The 16,694-nt window shown below is 38.5% G+C and overlaps 1 protein-coding gene across 2 annotated transcripts in view; it reads right to left on the bottom strand.

Moving 5' to 3' along the window:
• Positions 1 to 215: 215 nt before the first annotated feature.
• The window catches only part of GALNT2 (polypeptide N-acetylgalactosaminyltransferase 2), a 98,296-nt gene continuing 81,817 nt past the window's right edge, over positions 216 to 16,694 (bottom strand). For both annotated transcript variants that reach the window (XM_074818508.1, XM_074818509.1), the window contains exons 11-16: positions 11,976 to 12,102; positions 7,825 to 7,917; positions 7,541 to 7,624; positions 5,685 to 5,811; positions 2,036 to 2,155; positions 216 to 704 (exon numbers count right to left, since the gene is read on the bottom strand). In XM_074818508.1, the coding sequence (XP_074674609.1) occupies positions 549 to 704; positions 2,036 to 2,155; positions 5,685 to 5,811; positions 7,541 to 7,624; positions 7,825 to 7,917; positions 11,976 to 12,102 (707 nt within the window). In that variant the 3' untranslated portion in view covers positions 216 to 548. The remainder of the gene's footprint in view (positions 705 to 2,035; positions 2,156 to 5,684; positions 5,812 to 7,540; positions 7,625 to 7,824; positions 7,918 to 11,975; positions 12,103 to 16,694) is intronic.

Genomic DNA, 16,694 nt, shown 5'->3' with positions numbered 1-16,694 from the left:
GGGAGCTGACAATATATATACTTTTATATATTTATATTTAGAGTCCATCATAGAAAAGTTCATATTCAAATTACCAAGTACACACAGGAGGAAAAAACCTTCAAAATGACATTTCTGTTTCTGGAAACGACAAACCATGATTTCTATGCAAATGGAGTTTTCAAATGACCTTCTCCTAGTGATTTTTTCCCACCCTCCCCTCCCACACCCTCTTCCCCACAGGTGTTTCTTCAGATCCTTTTTTTTATCATACATCAGTTGTTCCTAGAGTTAATTATCTGCTGTGCAAGTACGTAACTGAAGACAGAAAGGAATCGTTGAAGTCTTCACACCAATAAGGAATTGTGCTGCAGTCATGTTCAGTGACATCTTTGCAGTGCTCCAAGCCCCCTGGATCCCTGGTGTCTGCTTCAGCACTCTCCTACTTTCAGATAAAGGTGGAATACTGAGGTATATAAGTTCCGTGGAAAGTTTTAAGAAATACATCAGTAATTCAATCAAAACTTTGCCCAACGTCTATGAATCAAAACAGCATTTTGCTTGTAAGTCTACTGCTGCAGATTAAGTGTGAATTTCCACTGTTGTGACAAAGAAGGACTGCAGATCTCAACAGTGAGACCACCATTTTTGGCATTTCGGCTGTCTAGACAGAGGTTGCTGCCAACGTGCCTCAGTTTGGAATTGCTTTCAATTTGTTCCCATTTCTGGAAGAGAAAATACAGTTATTGAGCTGGAAAAGCAGGAAAAGGATGAGTTCTACATCCTGTCTTTTGAAGTCTTCATAAGCTTCCCTGCATCGTGCTTGGGAAAGTTGTGAAAACTGCAATAACAGTACACAGTTTAGATGATCCCTGAATAAGAGTATGTAAGTTATGGCAAGCCTTGCCAAAACAACTGTTCATTCAGCTAACACTGCAATAGATACAGAATACACCAAATCATTTTCCTCTACTTCAGCACTTCTCAAATACACTGTCACACTGTGTTACCTGTGTGAAACCTTCGGTCTGAAGAAAAAAATAAAAATCACAAAACCCATCCATGTAACACTACAGTTCTGAACACTGAGAAGCAAGAAGTACCATCACTAAAGGCAACTTTACAGAAATCCATAAATCTGTCAGACAGCTTTCAATTATACAGAAGTCAACCAGTCAATCTGTGCTGTCAGAAGCTCTTTGCCTAAGGTGATGCTAAGGATAGAGTAAATCCCAGATACAGGATGTTTAAAAAAAACGAAGTTTTCTTCTGTTGTATTTCTAACATATTGTGACTTTAAACCTTATCAAGAAAATCTTGCTTCCTTAGTTTCCTTTTCTGAAGAATGGTGAGAATATTCTCCCTTTATCAAGGAATAGCATTTCAGTTACCTGTCTGCAAAAACTGAGATACAGGTGCAAGGAAGCTGGCAGACGATCAAAACTGATGACTTAGCAGAATGAGATGAATTGTTAGATGACTACATCAAAAAGATGGTACAACTCTGCAAAGGTGATTTTCTTCAGGCATGGGAAATAGATTAAGTTACAATGCTGCATTAATAAAAATGAATTAAAGGAGTCTAGTGCTGTTATAAACAGGTCACAGCTGAAAAGAAGAAAGGAAAGCCAAACCACACTCTTGAGACACAGACTACATAATCTTCAAACTTCACTGACATTTGAAGTCACTTCACCTTTCAAAAGTATGTTGTGGAATATAAATTCTATTTCAGAAAACAGACATGACAGCTGAAGACTGTTACACATCAATGCTGTTGGGCGAAACCTTTACATAAGCCCACTGTTGGGATAAAACCTCTATATGTTCATAAAAGATTGCCACTGGCCTATGAAAAGAAAAGCTCAGTACACAAGCTTATTCCTGCTGCTCTCCCCAGATGTCATGCATTCTAACTTTACACAAACAAACAACAGTGAGACAGAGTGAAGAGTAGAATGGATAGAAGATATGATGACCAGTGCGTGTTCTTGCATTCTTATTCACAACCCTGGTTTTCCCCACTGTTTGCAGAGTGCATTCACAACATACTAACCTGTCTGCTGTCATTTTCCCTACAGCCCTGAAGTTTTATTAGTGAACCAGGTGCTCTGTCCACAACAGTAAGGCACAAATCCATATGTTTCACCGACTTGTCCTTTGTTAAGGCCCATTCCTAGAAAAGGGAATAAAAAAGTGTACAAAATTGTGTATACTACCATATGCACTAGGTGCATATGCTATCTCTGCATATATAGCACAGGTTAAAATCCTGTAATTAGCTACATATGAGCATTAGAACAGGTCATTGCTTCTCATAGAGCAGGCTAGGAAAAAACGTCCTTTTCAAACACAGTAATTCCAATCGATTCGGTATCCCCAAGCCAGCTCAGGACTGGGCTGGCCGTTTGCTCCCTCTGCTGGCTTTACACCAGTACAGCGGGCAGTCACACAACCTCAAGTTTAAAATACTTGTCCAAACAACGCATATGTACCACAGTGAGGAAACAGTAGTTGTTAATGATGGAGACCACCTCAATACACAGAGAAATACATAGGAGGGCCAAACTCAAGGGGAGAGGGAGAACGTTACTTCCTATCCAAGGCGTGACACAACACAATTTCCTTTAAATGCATTTAAATATTCAACTCTTAGATAGAGAGCAAAGAAAAGCCGTTCTGTATGTACTGTTGCCCAGCTTGTTTGATCTCTGCATCCTTCTACGCAGGGCCTGATCTTTCACTGATGTTCAGACTCTCTCTGTGCCTTTCTCTGCAAAGTTTGGTCTCCAGGATCCAGATTGGTCTTAATTTGTCTAATTATCCTTTGAAGAAGGAAGCTGATCTATCAACTAAAGCCATGCTAATTATCCAAATCATGCTCATCTCCACTTAAAATGGCACGATTGGCTTTTTTTGCAGCAACTAAAGAGAATTCAGAGTTGTATAAAACAAAACCCTAGATACACAGGGCCAAGCCTGGCTACACTTAAACGTTATTTTGCAAGCAATCAGCATTTCAGAAAGGAATTAAATGACTAATCTCATTCTCCCCCCCCCCTTTTTTTTTTTTTTTTTTACTTATTTTCTGATACCATAACTGAATTTTGGCTTGCATAATCACTTTTAAACTCAGATTTAACAATGATTAAATTCCTTTGAGAACAGATAGATGCTCAGGAAACAATCAGAACGTCTAACCCATGTGATTACAAGTAATTGCCATCATACAGGTAGCAAGTCATAGATGGGTACCATATTATGCAAGTACTAGAACGATGACAACTACGCAAAACAAAGCAAAGGCAGGAGAACTCCCTTTATTTGTCCCCCAAACCCTTAAACTGAAAATTTTTCCTTTCACTCTCAATATGTTAATCTCAGATGACAGCCAAATTACTTGCCTTCTCAGTTCTGTCCAGTTCATAAAATGTCAACAAGAATCATCAATAGCCACTTTTAACAATATAAGGAATTAAGTGAATTATTTTCAGAATATATCAGGAATCACAAATGTCCCTGAAACAGATAGCCCCCTTACAAGATTTATACTGAATAATGACAGTTCAAAATACTACCAGGGAAGCAGTAAAACTTGTGTTTGAGAACCCTGCAGTCAGAGAAAGTTACAGCCTTGAAAATACTGCTTTACACATCTTAACCCTTCCACCAAAAGGCTGCAAGACCTCCAGACAGAACAGAAATCATGCAAGAAGTTAACACATATAAAAGCCAAAGGTGGTACTTCACAAAAGCTCCAAGCTCTGTTGCTGGAGACATGTACGTGATGGCCCTTCATGGTACAAAACAGCATATAGATGCTTTCCTCCAGTGACCGAGAACCATGACTATCTCTAATGGAGATAAGATTAAGCAAGTTCCACTACGCCAGAAGAGAAGAAAAATTGCAAGCAGTGTATGTGCTCAGGGCACGGGCTGGAAATAGGATAGCTCTACGTAACACTTTGAAAACCACAACATTTGAAAAAATCTGTGCCATAAATCAGAAATATGAAGTTAATAGAATACTACTAACCTGAAACCTTCCCCTTACACCTAAGTGCATTTGGCTTTACCTTTAGCTCCTTATCATAACCCTACTTATTTGTACACAATTATCAAATACACCACAATTTCTTCAGCCCTTTAGAGGTGTACATCTACCTTTTCAATCACTGAATTCTATGGGGGGTGGGGGGAAAGGGGAAGGGCAGAAATCCCATTTTGACTTACATTTTGCATTTAAATTGTGTTGAGCATAAGCCAGAGTACACTCTTCAAATTATAGGAGAAGGTGCCCACAGCCTATAATACACGAATACTCTTAATCCCAACCCCCCTGTCCAAACCCTCTTGGTAAGAATAGGTGCAAAACACATAGCACAGATTTAAACACTGTGGTTTGTTCTCTATCCCTCTTCTCCCATGTGGTTCATTCCCTCCAATCCAATACGAGTTCTGCTCGGTCATAAAACCTGGTTTTGACCCGTTCTGACTCTTAACCTGTCTGAATGTCCTCTCACAGAGACCTGTTCAGCATAAGTGTATATTGGTTTGTCAAGGTTAGCTTCACAGAAGAAACTACACAGAAAAGAGGGTCAGATTCAAGGGAGGGGAGTTTGAAAGAGAAAGATAACTTTGTGTAGCTATAGACAACACACAACAACACCAGAAACTTCTAAGATTTCTGCACCAAGGCAATTCTGACATCTCCACCCTTTGTCCTAAAAAACACTGTGGTGTTCTGAAAAGATGTGTACTTTCATAGAGGTAATAGAAAAAGCCTCCCCAGATATATTCTCTTTAATGACAGGTAAAAGAGGCCTATCTCAGATGTATTATGGTAATGCATTCAAATCAACATGATACATTTTCCAGGAAATACCTTCTTTATTTTAGGCTTCGTCTGTTTTCAGGGTTTTCCCCTTCTAATTTAAATCAGAGAGTACAATTCTGATACTTATTCAATGCTAGGTTTGTAACTGGTCAGCCTTCTATTTTAAACAGATGTACTTAAGTATTAATCTTACATTTGATTTATAGTCAGGTTGATTCTGAAAAGAATTTAGTGACAAAGCAGCACACAAACCAGTGAGCACATATACATATACTTTGTGAACGATAACTAAGTCACAACTGCATAAATAGATTCTCTGAAATAATTAACACCCCCATTTACAGATTTAACACATTTGCAATTAGTTTAAGAGTAGGATTAGAAAGGATTTGTTGAAATACTCCCTTTACTGTGCGTCATTAGGACATGACATCTAGGCATCTCTGTTTTCTAGAAGAGCCAAATAGAGATTTAAGACAGATTATTTTTTTTTTTTGCTACCGCAAATTGGAAATGACTAATGGGGCATCACAATTAAGCTTCCTCCTGGGAAGCAAGTTACTGGTCTCTAGTGTAAAAGCAAATATTAATAGAGACAAAGGAAGGGGATAATCTGATGCACACTGAATGAATCTCTGGGCTCAAATTCTAATCCAGAAAATGCAAAATTATATTTGAGGAAGAAGATATTTAGCCAATCTGTTATAATAACTGATCTGCTGATTCAGGTTCATCTTCCTATCACCAGTACATAGTGCCTCCTTAAGTTAAAAAGTTTCACTTTGTTGTTTGGTTTCGGTTTGTGGTTTTTCCCCCCCCACACACAGTATGGGATATTTAAAAAAAAAAAAAAAAAAGGCATACATACCTGGTTTCCCCCGGCATTATGACATTCATAAACTCCAACAACACCATCTGCAAAATGGCCCAAAGTGTCAAGGCAATTGGTACCCTGCTGCAAAGCCCCAAAAGCTATATCTTGATGATCAGGTACCCTAAAATGAAACCAGAAATACCTGCTTAATTCAGCATCTTTAAATTTTTGGGTGTTTTCAACTCTTTGTTTTTACTTGGATTATTTTTAAGATGACAGGTTAAAAATGAGCGATGACTATCTGGAAATCTCAATCATCTTCTGAGGAGGGAAGGCAATTATCTGATCATGAACTGATCAAACGTGAGTAAACTTGCAAGCTTATGGCAGAATACAGAAAGACTTGTACCAGAGAATGAGGATGAACATACAAACTCAGCACAAAAAGCAAATAAAAGATGACTTAGCATCATTATTTAAGGTCACTCAAGCTTAATGCTTTCAGCTAAGGTCATCAAGCCCTCTTCTTTTTTCAACCAAGCTAGCTTGTGGCAGAAATACGACATTCTACATATTTCCCAGACTGTTTTTACTGAAGTGTTAGAAAAGGGGTTAGGAATTTGAAAAAGAAAAATCAATGTTTTACTGATATCTATTTTCTAATGGTTGCACATAAAGTGCACTCATATAGTATGGAAATACCCAGGTAAACCCATTCAACAAAGTAGAGTTGTGGGGTAGAGTCCATCAGTTCATGTCAAACAGTAAAGCAAGGGCATATTAGCCCCTTTTAAAACTTCAGACTATAATACGAGTATAATAATTCAACCCAGCAGAACAAGCACAAGAGATGACACAGAGTAAGATGACATTACTCTTAAGTAATGCTTATGGTAGCACATTTTCCAGGAGAGCTTGCAAGTCGTATTTTTTCTGAGAAATTAAACAAAAATAAATATCCTCTGGCACTTTTAAGAGAAAATAAAGAATAACTTACTTCTTCAACATCATCCTGGTTTATGAGATTCTTTAGTATGTCTGGTTCTGTACATGTTTTGCTAGGGCTGTAATGGCTGGTGCTTTTGCATTCCAAGCCTGTACGCCACTAGCAGTTACCTGACTACTGACATGAAATGCCCCCGGGAAGAAACAAGTATTCTTATAAGCCACACACAGTATTTTACTATTACACTACCAATATTAGGTTGACAGCAGACAAACTAGTTTATAGACTTAGATCTGACATACATACTTATTAGAGGTTATTGAACAAAAACCTTTTTATCCTTTTAAAAAGGGTTTCTCTTTGAGGATTTTTCATTAGTTAGGATGCATTCACGTTACAGAAACTGTTAGCAATGTTAGCCCTCATTTCCCTCTTCTCACCCCCCTGCCCCACCACCTCCCCAGTTAGTGATTATCCAGTGACAGAGAACAAGAGACTGAAAGAGCAGAAGACTCTGCTTGTATGCCAAAGATACAAGGCCCTCTTGTCTGCAGACTCCCCTTACTTGTGCTATACTGAGATTCAGTCTCCTCCCTCAACTAGGCATGTGCTTCGGCAAAGGCAAAAGCTTTAAAGGGACAACAACAGGATGCAGAACAACGCACTTTTGAGCCCAGTTTTGGGCTTGAGTAGGAGACTAGCTTTGGGCTCAGATAAGTTGAGTCCTTTGGATACTGTTTTCTAAAATACCTGCTACTACAGCTGTAGTTGCAGTAAGTAGAAAAAGAGAAAGCAGCTTACTAGGGAAAAATGGCTCTTTAAGAATAGAACTAATAAAAGACAAAAGCAAATAAGCCTGCATGAGGCATTGCTTTCACAAATAATTAAACACATCCTTTACAATCCAAGGAAGGAGAAGGAAAAACTGATGATTTCTGGGAAGGGAAATTCAGTCAAAACTCACCGTAACTCAGGATAAACATTTTCAAGATACCACTTGAAGGGTTTGCAGCTAAGTCTCTTTCTGAGTTCCATTCGGCTTTGAATACTAGACAGGAGAAAAAGGAGCAGTTTTCAAAGTCAGGCTGCTGTCTTCACATATGTTAAGGAATACACAGAAAACTCAAAACCAGTAGAAACGTAGAACTATATTTTAAAGAGAACACATGAGGGCTAGCACTGCTTTCACCTCAGAATGTGCTCTCATGAAGAATAAATGAATAGGGCAAAGAAGCACTTGTGACTTACTTGCCATAAGGTACATTCCTGGCTGAAGGCACTGCTGCATAATAGAAATTTTTATACTCATCCATCCAGACTTCTGCTGCCCTGCGTGTATTTCTAGGGACAATCATGAAACACACAGGTTATATTTTCTCTAGCTGCAACTAAACCATGTCATTTATCTTTCGGTTTATTTTAATCCTTCCTAGTACTACATAGTCAGCTGCCTCAAGCCAGGCAGAAGATTCCCTATTAAAGACCCAAGTAATAGAAAACCAGAGAGTAACATAACTGAAATGAATGCATTGAGAATGGAATTTATGTCTTTTCCACACCCATCACTGCTTCAGGTTTTTATGCAGAATTTAATACACTTCTTGGAGCACTGTGCAAACTTCACAGAAGTTGTTAGGTTGTTCTTTGGTTGGGGTTTTTTTTTTTATAAGAATAACTTGACAGAAGCCAAATTCAGTGAATGTTCACCTGGATAAGCAAGCTAATTGGAAACATAAAAATCTCAATAATTGGCAGTATTTAATAATGTCTTTTACCTTTCTGAAAATAGATATGCTAACATAGGCAAGATATATTTTCAGTCTTCATTCTATTCCTACCAGCAGAGCACTCAAAGTTCCAAAAAGACATAAGCTGTCATGACATTTAAGGCTATGAACCAAGCAGGTCTGCTGTAGCTGAGGTAACAGAGGACAACCAGTAATTAGAAAATGTTTTTAATGCTTTAAAATTCAAGAGAGATTAATTATTGCAATAAGCGTGAAAAACACTAACCCAAATTCTTTACTTCCAATCAAACACATCTCTAAAATTCCTGTATTTATGTAACTGGTGTCTTTAAATCTCCTTTTGGACTGCAAGAGGGTAATGCCTTTTTCCATCCTCTGGCTTCCATGTAAATCTCATTTACTTCTATTGTTTGTAATTTTATGCTTAGAAAATTAAGTCTTATTTCACTTGCAACTGCCATGCTCTGAAGCTTACATTTGGCAGTAAGTTCATCTAAAGCGACTGGAGTAAACTCAGTCAGCCAATAGCTTCTTTACTATGATTTTCCAATTCAAAAGACTTTTTCAAATTCAAAATTCAAATTCAAAAAAATAGTCAGGATAAAGTAAGTTGTTCTTGCAGGTCGCTGAGAAGGAAGGATGTTGGGAAGAAAAAAAAGTCACGAGACAGATCCCGATCATTTTTTTATTTGAGGACTGATTTTTCCTTGCAAAGTTTCCCTTAAATTTTTCATAAGCAAAATCCCATTCAATCCAAACTAGAGAGGTATTTCAGTTTATCTTCACTTGCAGTCTCTCAGGCCTGTGTGAGTGTCAGCCAGCCACTCAGCACCTACCCCTGTTGCTTGCTCAGCAAAATCAGTTTGGCTGCCCACAAACCAAACAGATTTTGGTGGTGGGAGAGGAGCTATTACGGTTTGCCAGGGTTTAATGACTCCAAAGACACTTTTGAGGCCAGAATGCATGCCTGCATCACACTTCTCCCTACTCATGAACAGTTCAGGCTTAGTGCGACACAAATAAGGAAACTGCGTAGATGCTGAGAACTGTCTAAACTAATAAGACCGCAAAGAAGGCAGGGGACTGACGAACACAGTGTGGGGTGCACTCAGCACTTAATGCTGAGCAACAGTTAATGAAACCTAGCACCGAGTGATTGGAGGTAGCTTTGCATGGAGCTGACTGAGGTCTGGCAAGGTTTATTAGCTCCTCTGAAGGGGTGTATTAAGGCAGTGCATACTGGTCTAACAAATCCTGCCAGGCACAAGCTGTATCTGTCCACACCAGATAGCCAGGATGTGGTCTCCCCTCTCATGAAACAGGACTCCCAGTCTCTCATCCAGAATCACCAATTTGTTTTGGCTGCCAAAAGGCAGTGCATACTGACTAGTCAGCTAAAAATAGGACGCTTACCCAGAGCAAATGGCATGGTCAAGGGACAAATGACGGTGTAAGCTAGCAAGTCCCAACCACAAGACCAGCACAGATTCCACACCCCAAGTTTCTTGGCACCATGGTCCTACACATATCTGATAATATCAGTATTACAAGGGTATCCCATTACCCTAGGTTTCTTGTTCTCTCCTTGTTAAAATTGATTTTAAGGCATTCTGTTATATTGGTTTGACACCCAAGAAAGCTGACTGAAGAGGAAACCTTCAAATATACAGCAACTTGCCAACCCTGCTTTTAAGTGATATGCAGCTTTTCTAGGTCAATTCAAAACTAATTCCAATGAAACAAAGAAGTTTAACGGTATTTCAGAATTTGAGACAGCTGGACAGCTAAGAACACAGGTAATAAACCACTTGCAGAGAAAGGTAGATTTGGAAAGGGATGTAAATACCCAAGACACTGGTTTACAGGCTTCAGCTGTCCTCACCACTCAGGTACATGTGGGATCTCTTTTCAAAGTCATTTTGAACACAAATGACTGGAAAACACAATGCGACTTTAAAAAATAAATGTCCCGACAATTACTATGACAGGTAAGTAATCAAATCACAATGATGATTTGACACCACAACAAAATCCAAAAGCTTTAATCCCAGTATGAATGCAGAATCTTCAACCCCTGATAATATGATGCATTTCTGATGTCTGCTGTACCCTTACATGCATACAGCCACACCTTTTTCCTACTTTTCAGCTGAGCTATGTTTAAGTACCTTTTACATCACAGGAAAAGCAGCATCTTGGCAACAGCCCAAAGATGGAAAAACTGCAGAGGAGTGGGATAACTGAACATTTTATGTATTTATTTATTTTTATTAACCATGCCTCTTATGACATTGTCATTTTAAAAATCTACTGTGAAACTAAAACAGTTGCATCCTAAACCTACATAATACAGTCTAATTGATAGATCTTTCTACCTTCCTGATATACAGTATAAATACTGGAATAGAGATGTGATGTATCAAGAGAGGATATCTCATTGCTAGCTTTTGTTTTCCCATAAGTACTATTATTCATTTTTACTGTAGCATAAAATACAGATCTTAAAGAATAGGGGACCAGAAAAAATCCTACTATAACTACTGGAAGAAACAGGACAGTGACTTTATTTAAGCAGACTATTAAATTCATTGGAGTCATCTTTGCGGCATAACCAGCATGGAAGAGAAGATTTACATCCTAAGGAGGTTCCTCAATCTAAGGTGAAACACAAGTCCAAATATATCAGCAGCTTAGAACATTCTTACGAATTTAAGTACATCTGTTGCTTCATGTTAAATAGAGTTTGGGCTCCATATCCCTTCAAGGATAAACAAACAATTTTATTTGCAGCTCTTAACATAAAGAACCTTTAGCTGAGACTTGTACTTCTACAGCATCAAGTCCAATTCTCCAAACAAAAACCTACAGTGATTCTTCAGCTACAACTGATAAAGCCCTGGTCAAAACATCCACTATACACACTCACACAATACCTTCATCCACATTACTTAAACACTACGAACATGAATCAGAATTGCTGTTCTCATTCTACAGAGGAGAAACTAAGGAAACAGCTCAGTATTTCCGCTACTGCTATACGTTGTATCAACAGCAAAATTAACAGGTATATTAATCTAAGCACATAATACTGCAGTTTCTTAGGTCTATAGGAAAAGCATTTTTCAACATAGCACAGGAAAGGCAAATACGATATAGAATGAAGTTGCCAAGGGACTGGCACAAATGCCAGAATCAGTCTACATAATCACTTGCATATCACATAGTGATCATGTATTAACAAAAAGCAAGCAAAGCATATTCATAATTTAGTGTATTCTGGCTCTTAGTGAATGATTAAACAGTTTCTATAAAATGAAGATTTATGAGACAGTTCTGAAAATAAAGCCTCCTTTAAAACCAAATAAACACAAAGTTCTCAAAACTGATAGAATGCCAAGCTAAGCATTTCCTTCTTTTCCAGATTCTCAGACTGTGTCTACTAGGACTTTCCCTTTTTCAACTCTCAGGTTCTTCTCACAATCTGTGTAGTTGCCTCAAAGTAATTAATTTCCTTTTAATTAATATTTTTCGATGCTAGATAATATTGCAAATATTTCTAAAGAAAAAATCCTTAAAATGAAATTACTGCCACCTGCTGATCATCTGAAGAAATCCAAAACATTGCTATTTAGTTGAAACCTTAACAGTTACCTTGCAAACACAGTACCACTCCCACCAGGAAATGTGTATGGATGCTGTTTGCGGAATACATGACCCACTCTGCTGCAAGGGATGATTTCTAGGCTCCCACCACATTGCCAAACTCTGAATGAGATCTCTGAAACAAAAACATGAAAGTCCAACGTCAAAAAATACTGCAATTTTATAGTATACTATTTACAGAGAACGCTTTTCGTGATTATTGCTGAGAAGATCAGTAAGGTGGTTTTCTGAGAAATTCTAGGATAAACAAAGGCATATCTGAGCATTTATGTTCTCCAAGCTCAGGAGAAATAATCTCATTAACTTGGAAGCAAACCTGTATGTCTTCTCTTATCTGAGATTACCAACATTCCCCAAATTCATAAACCATGTTGCAATTTGCCAGAGTAAGGTTGGTCTCTATGTACTATTACTGTGCTTTATCTAAAGGGTACGCAACAGTAGATACACTTAGATAAATTAATGATCTAGCTTATAATAAAATTTTTCAGCTAAAAATGGAGTAACACAGTGGACAAAATCAAGGCATGATAAAACAGTCAATAGATTCGAGCTGCTAACTTATTATAGCAGATAACCAAACACTCCCAAACACTGGCCATGGAAGGAGTTATATCAAGTCAATCTTGATTTGAAGACAGACTAAATAAAGACGCAATTTCTGTAAACTGAAGGTTATGGACACTACACTTCTAAGCCAACCTAGTGAGCTGACACAGCTAGTGAGGACAAGAATGTCTAGAAATATTTATACACCTTTCTCCACTTAGACCTTTGACAGCAGAAGTCACTTAGTGCTTACAGAGAACTTTTTCTCATTCATTCCAAATAAGTACAGTAAGAGGGGTGCTTCCAGTAGCACCATTTCAATTTTGACAATTCCCCCTTCAGCTGCTACCAGTTACCGAGTGCTACCCTTAGTTTCAAGCCTCCTCATAGTCACTCAGTATCTTTCCAGATTTAAATTTACAAAAATAAGCATCTCTAATTTAAAGTCAGTATGTCATAAAATTAGACACTAAGTATCATTCCTTTCGCCAGAAGCCTTCCTCCCACATACACAAAGAAATAAAAATAGCATTACTTCAAAAATTAAATTGGGGGAAAAAAAAAAAGCCCCAAAGGTTAGAGACCATGTCTTCTTGATGGTCTGTTTTGTTCAGAGAAAAAGGGAAAAAAAAAGGTGCTGTGATTTCAACTGTTAACAGTGCAAGTTAGCTGCCTTTCTTCTGAATGGTCTTTACTTTTACAAGGATCATTTCCTATTTGTTTTACTTCAGTGATAAATTCTGTGGCATCAGGGCCAATTAGGCACATTCATGAATCCTAGACAGGCAACACAGTCCAATCTATAACAGATCATCCTCCAAAAATATTAATGAGAACATTGTCTTTGCCAGTAACTTACAGTCTTGATTTTCCAGTTGAATTACCATGGGACAACAGACAAAAGCAATTTTTAAAGCCACTGAACACGACATTCTCTCCATACATTTTTCACAGCACTGACTTCAGTCTTACACCTCTTATTTTGAGCTTAGAATAAAAATTTAAAAAATGAGAATCACAGTGAATGACTGGTCACTGCTTCTATTAAACAAGTTAGTAACAAAAGCACTTCTATGTCTCTACCAGACTAAATTACACATAGAAAGAAGACGTCACTTTCCCATATCTAGCTCAAATTTGGTCCCATACTGCTCAAATTGTGAAAGCAGAGGAGTAGAAGCTTTCTTCTACCCCTTTGAAGCATTATTTATGAAGTTCTGCTAAAAAGTTCATACAGTTATTAGCCCAACGCAAGAGGATGCTGCACTCAGTGAGAACAGCCTAGTGAAGAAGGCAGCTAGATCTGATCAAAGATAAATGCTTTTGCATTAGACAAGCAAGTGCAGACTAAATGTTTGAAATTTAGTATTAAACTTATTTAAGTATTAGGAAACAGACTCCTCTGAAATGAGATAAAGTGAGATTCTGGTTAAAAATAAAGGTCAATGAAGTACGCCTACAGCTCTTTCTTTTTTAAATTACTCATTTGAAGGTTCAACCCAAAAAAGTCACTTCATCTATGAAGGCGTTGAAAAAGTATTTTTGTTTTAGAAGTAATTTAGAAATATCTTGTGTCAACTTTTTTCATTACTCATAACTTCCTCTACTGTGTACACTAATTTGATTAATTCTCCCTCCATAAATTCCCAGAAATGTAAACCTACATGCATGCTTTCTAGCACCTTAGATTCTGAAGAATCTCAGAAAAAAAGTGAAAATTATTAGAAGTAGCTCTATAGGAAAGAGAGCAAAGGACTAGTACAGGGGGAGAAGCAAACTAATTCTTATTTGCACCAACATGGCTTTTCAAGCCTGCATGGAGTTTTAAAGAAAAAGGAATGTACAGCAACTAAAACTTAACCCCACAAACTCCCTTAAGACATCTTTTTTGCCATACTCAAAGTGTGGGAGAAGAAATGCTACTGTTGTAACAATGTCAGTGGACACAGCTTTTCATTAAAAAGGCATAAATGGCATGTCAAACATTCTTCAGTTGCATGAGATGTTGTTACACCTCACAGTAACAAATTCACTCTTTTTATTGTAATGTGTCATCGATATAGAAGACAGGTAATGTCTTACTTGTTCCCTGATTTTAGCAAAATTATTAAGAAAAGCCTAGGTTTTCAAATTAGACCCAAACCTTCTAAAGGTCCATCCAGGTCTCCAGCATACTCCAATCATCCTATGCTTATCGAAAAGCACTGTAAAGATTCTGAGAATTAGAGTTTACAAATTCAAGACAAGACTGAACAAACCTTGATCCACATTTTATATACAGCAAGCACATGTTATCAGTCGCATTTAGCAACAATCTGAAAACGCACTGTATCTTCATGGTAAGAGCTGTCTCTTCACTAATTTAGGCAAAATACTGCAGGCTCATCTTGAAATTTGTGAAGTTGAGACTATACCAATATGAACAAAATCTCATATAAAAGCTTCTCTGTACATGCTTGAAGGAAAAATGCTAAGTTTTATAAAGCATAAATATAATGTATAGAATTATTCTGCAAGTCTGTCTAGCAGGTTATTTGCATGTAACATCAAACCGCTGATCCGGAGATACACTTGAGAGTAAAGGGCCTTGATGAGTGTGCTTGTTGAATTTAAGCTGCACATCACAGATTTCTGGTATCTGGTGCCTGTGTCATTTATTGCCAATTGAATCACACGCCAAGTGATTTTTACTTGTCTTCAGTTAGTCTAGCAGCTATGAACAAATCATTAGCTGTCTGCTGTACTGACTGACTTTGCCATTTCAGGGAACAGAGAAAAGGCACCCCAAAGTTTCCATCTCCTCCATCCATTGGAGGAGGGGGAACAGAATGCAGCACAAGCAACATAAACAGCTTTTTGCATGCGGACTTCTCACATTGAGTGAGGAGCTGTTGCTTATGCCCTTTCCTGCTATCAAGGCCTCAATTACCAAAGCATAAAAGCAGCTGCTAAATTTTCAGAAAAAACTCAGTCACTCAAGTACATGCTTGCAGCTAATCAAATATTTAGGTGCTCTATGGGCAAAAGAGATTTTCAGAGTGAATGTGAGTATTGCTGTAGTAAGTTTATCCAATTACTTTCCAGGACATTTAAAAAATGAAAAATTGTGATATTCATATTAATACAATTTAGCAATATACAACCAAAATAGTGAGGAAATAGAAACACAGAAAATAACTGTTCAAAATACATAAGAGGTTTCTTCGAGTATTGCATAGGAAGGATAGAGACTGGACTGTAAGGATGCCTCTTCCAGCCTTTAAGTTTCTTACAGGAATGTTAAACATTTGGTTACCATATCTCCATACTTAGTGAGCTGCATACAGCAGACATTTCCTTGTAGGCCAAGCATATGCTCCATGCATATGCATATTTCAGTAACTCAAAATACTCATGGGTTTTTACAAGTTCAAGCTATTTTCGGATTTTGCAGCTAGCATGTTGTGCTGGGTTTGTGTGGCGGGGTGTTTCATAGCATGGGAGGGGTCTATGGCACCGACCCCCTGTGAGAAGCTTCTCAAAAGCTCCTCCCCTGGCTCCAAGTTGGACCCACCTCTGGCCAAGGCCAAGCCAATTAGTGATGGTATCCACGCTTCTGGAATAATTTATTTAAGAAAGGGAACCTGAGAGGGGGTTGGGACTTGTGAGGAGGAGTTATGAGAAGGACACCTATGAGGTCAGTGGAAGGAAGGAGGAGGAGGAGGAGGAGGAAGTGGGGGAGGTGCATCGGAGCACAGAGCCCCCCTGTATCCTGTGGCGAGATGGCAGGGCTGCCCCCCCTGACACTAATGGAGGTCACCAAGGAGCAGAGATCCACCTGCAGCCTGCTGAGGACCCCACACTGGAGCAGCCAGCTGCACCCAAAGAAGGTTGGGACTCTGAGGGAAGAAGATGACCCCGCTGTTATAGTTTGGCACTGGGAAGACTGCAACACACGGGGGTGACCCATGCTGGAGCAGCACAGGAATGGCTGCAGCCTGTGGGAGGACCTCACACTGGAGAAAGTTCATGGAGGACTATTGCCCGTGAGAGAGTAACCACGTGGAACAGGGGGAAGAATGCAGAAGAGTGCTTTTCCCCTCTGTGAAGGAAAAAGCAGCAAACTGACTGCATCCCCCATCCCCAGTGTTGCTGGGGGGAGGAGGTAGAGATACCAGA

The sequence above is a fragment of the Strix aluco genome, chromosome 3 (assembly GCF_031877795.1).
Source record: "Strix aluco isolate bStrAlu1 chromosome 3, bStrAlu1.hap1, whole genome shotgun sequence".
NCBI lineage: Eukaryota > Metazoa > Chordata > Aves > Strigiformes > Strigidae > Strix > Strix aluco.
This window is presented reverse-complemented; position numbering and strand designations above follow the sequence as displayed.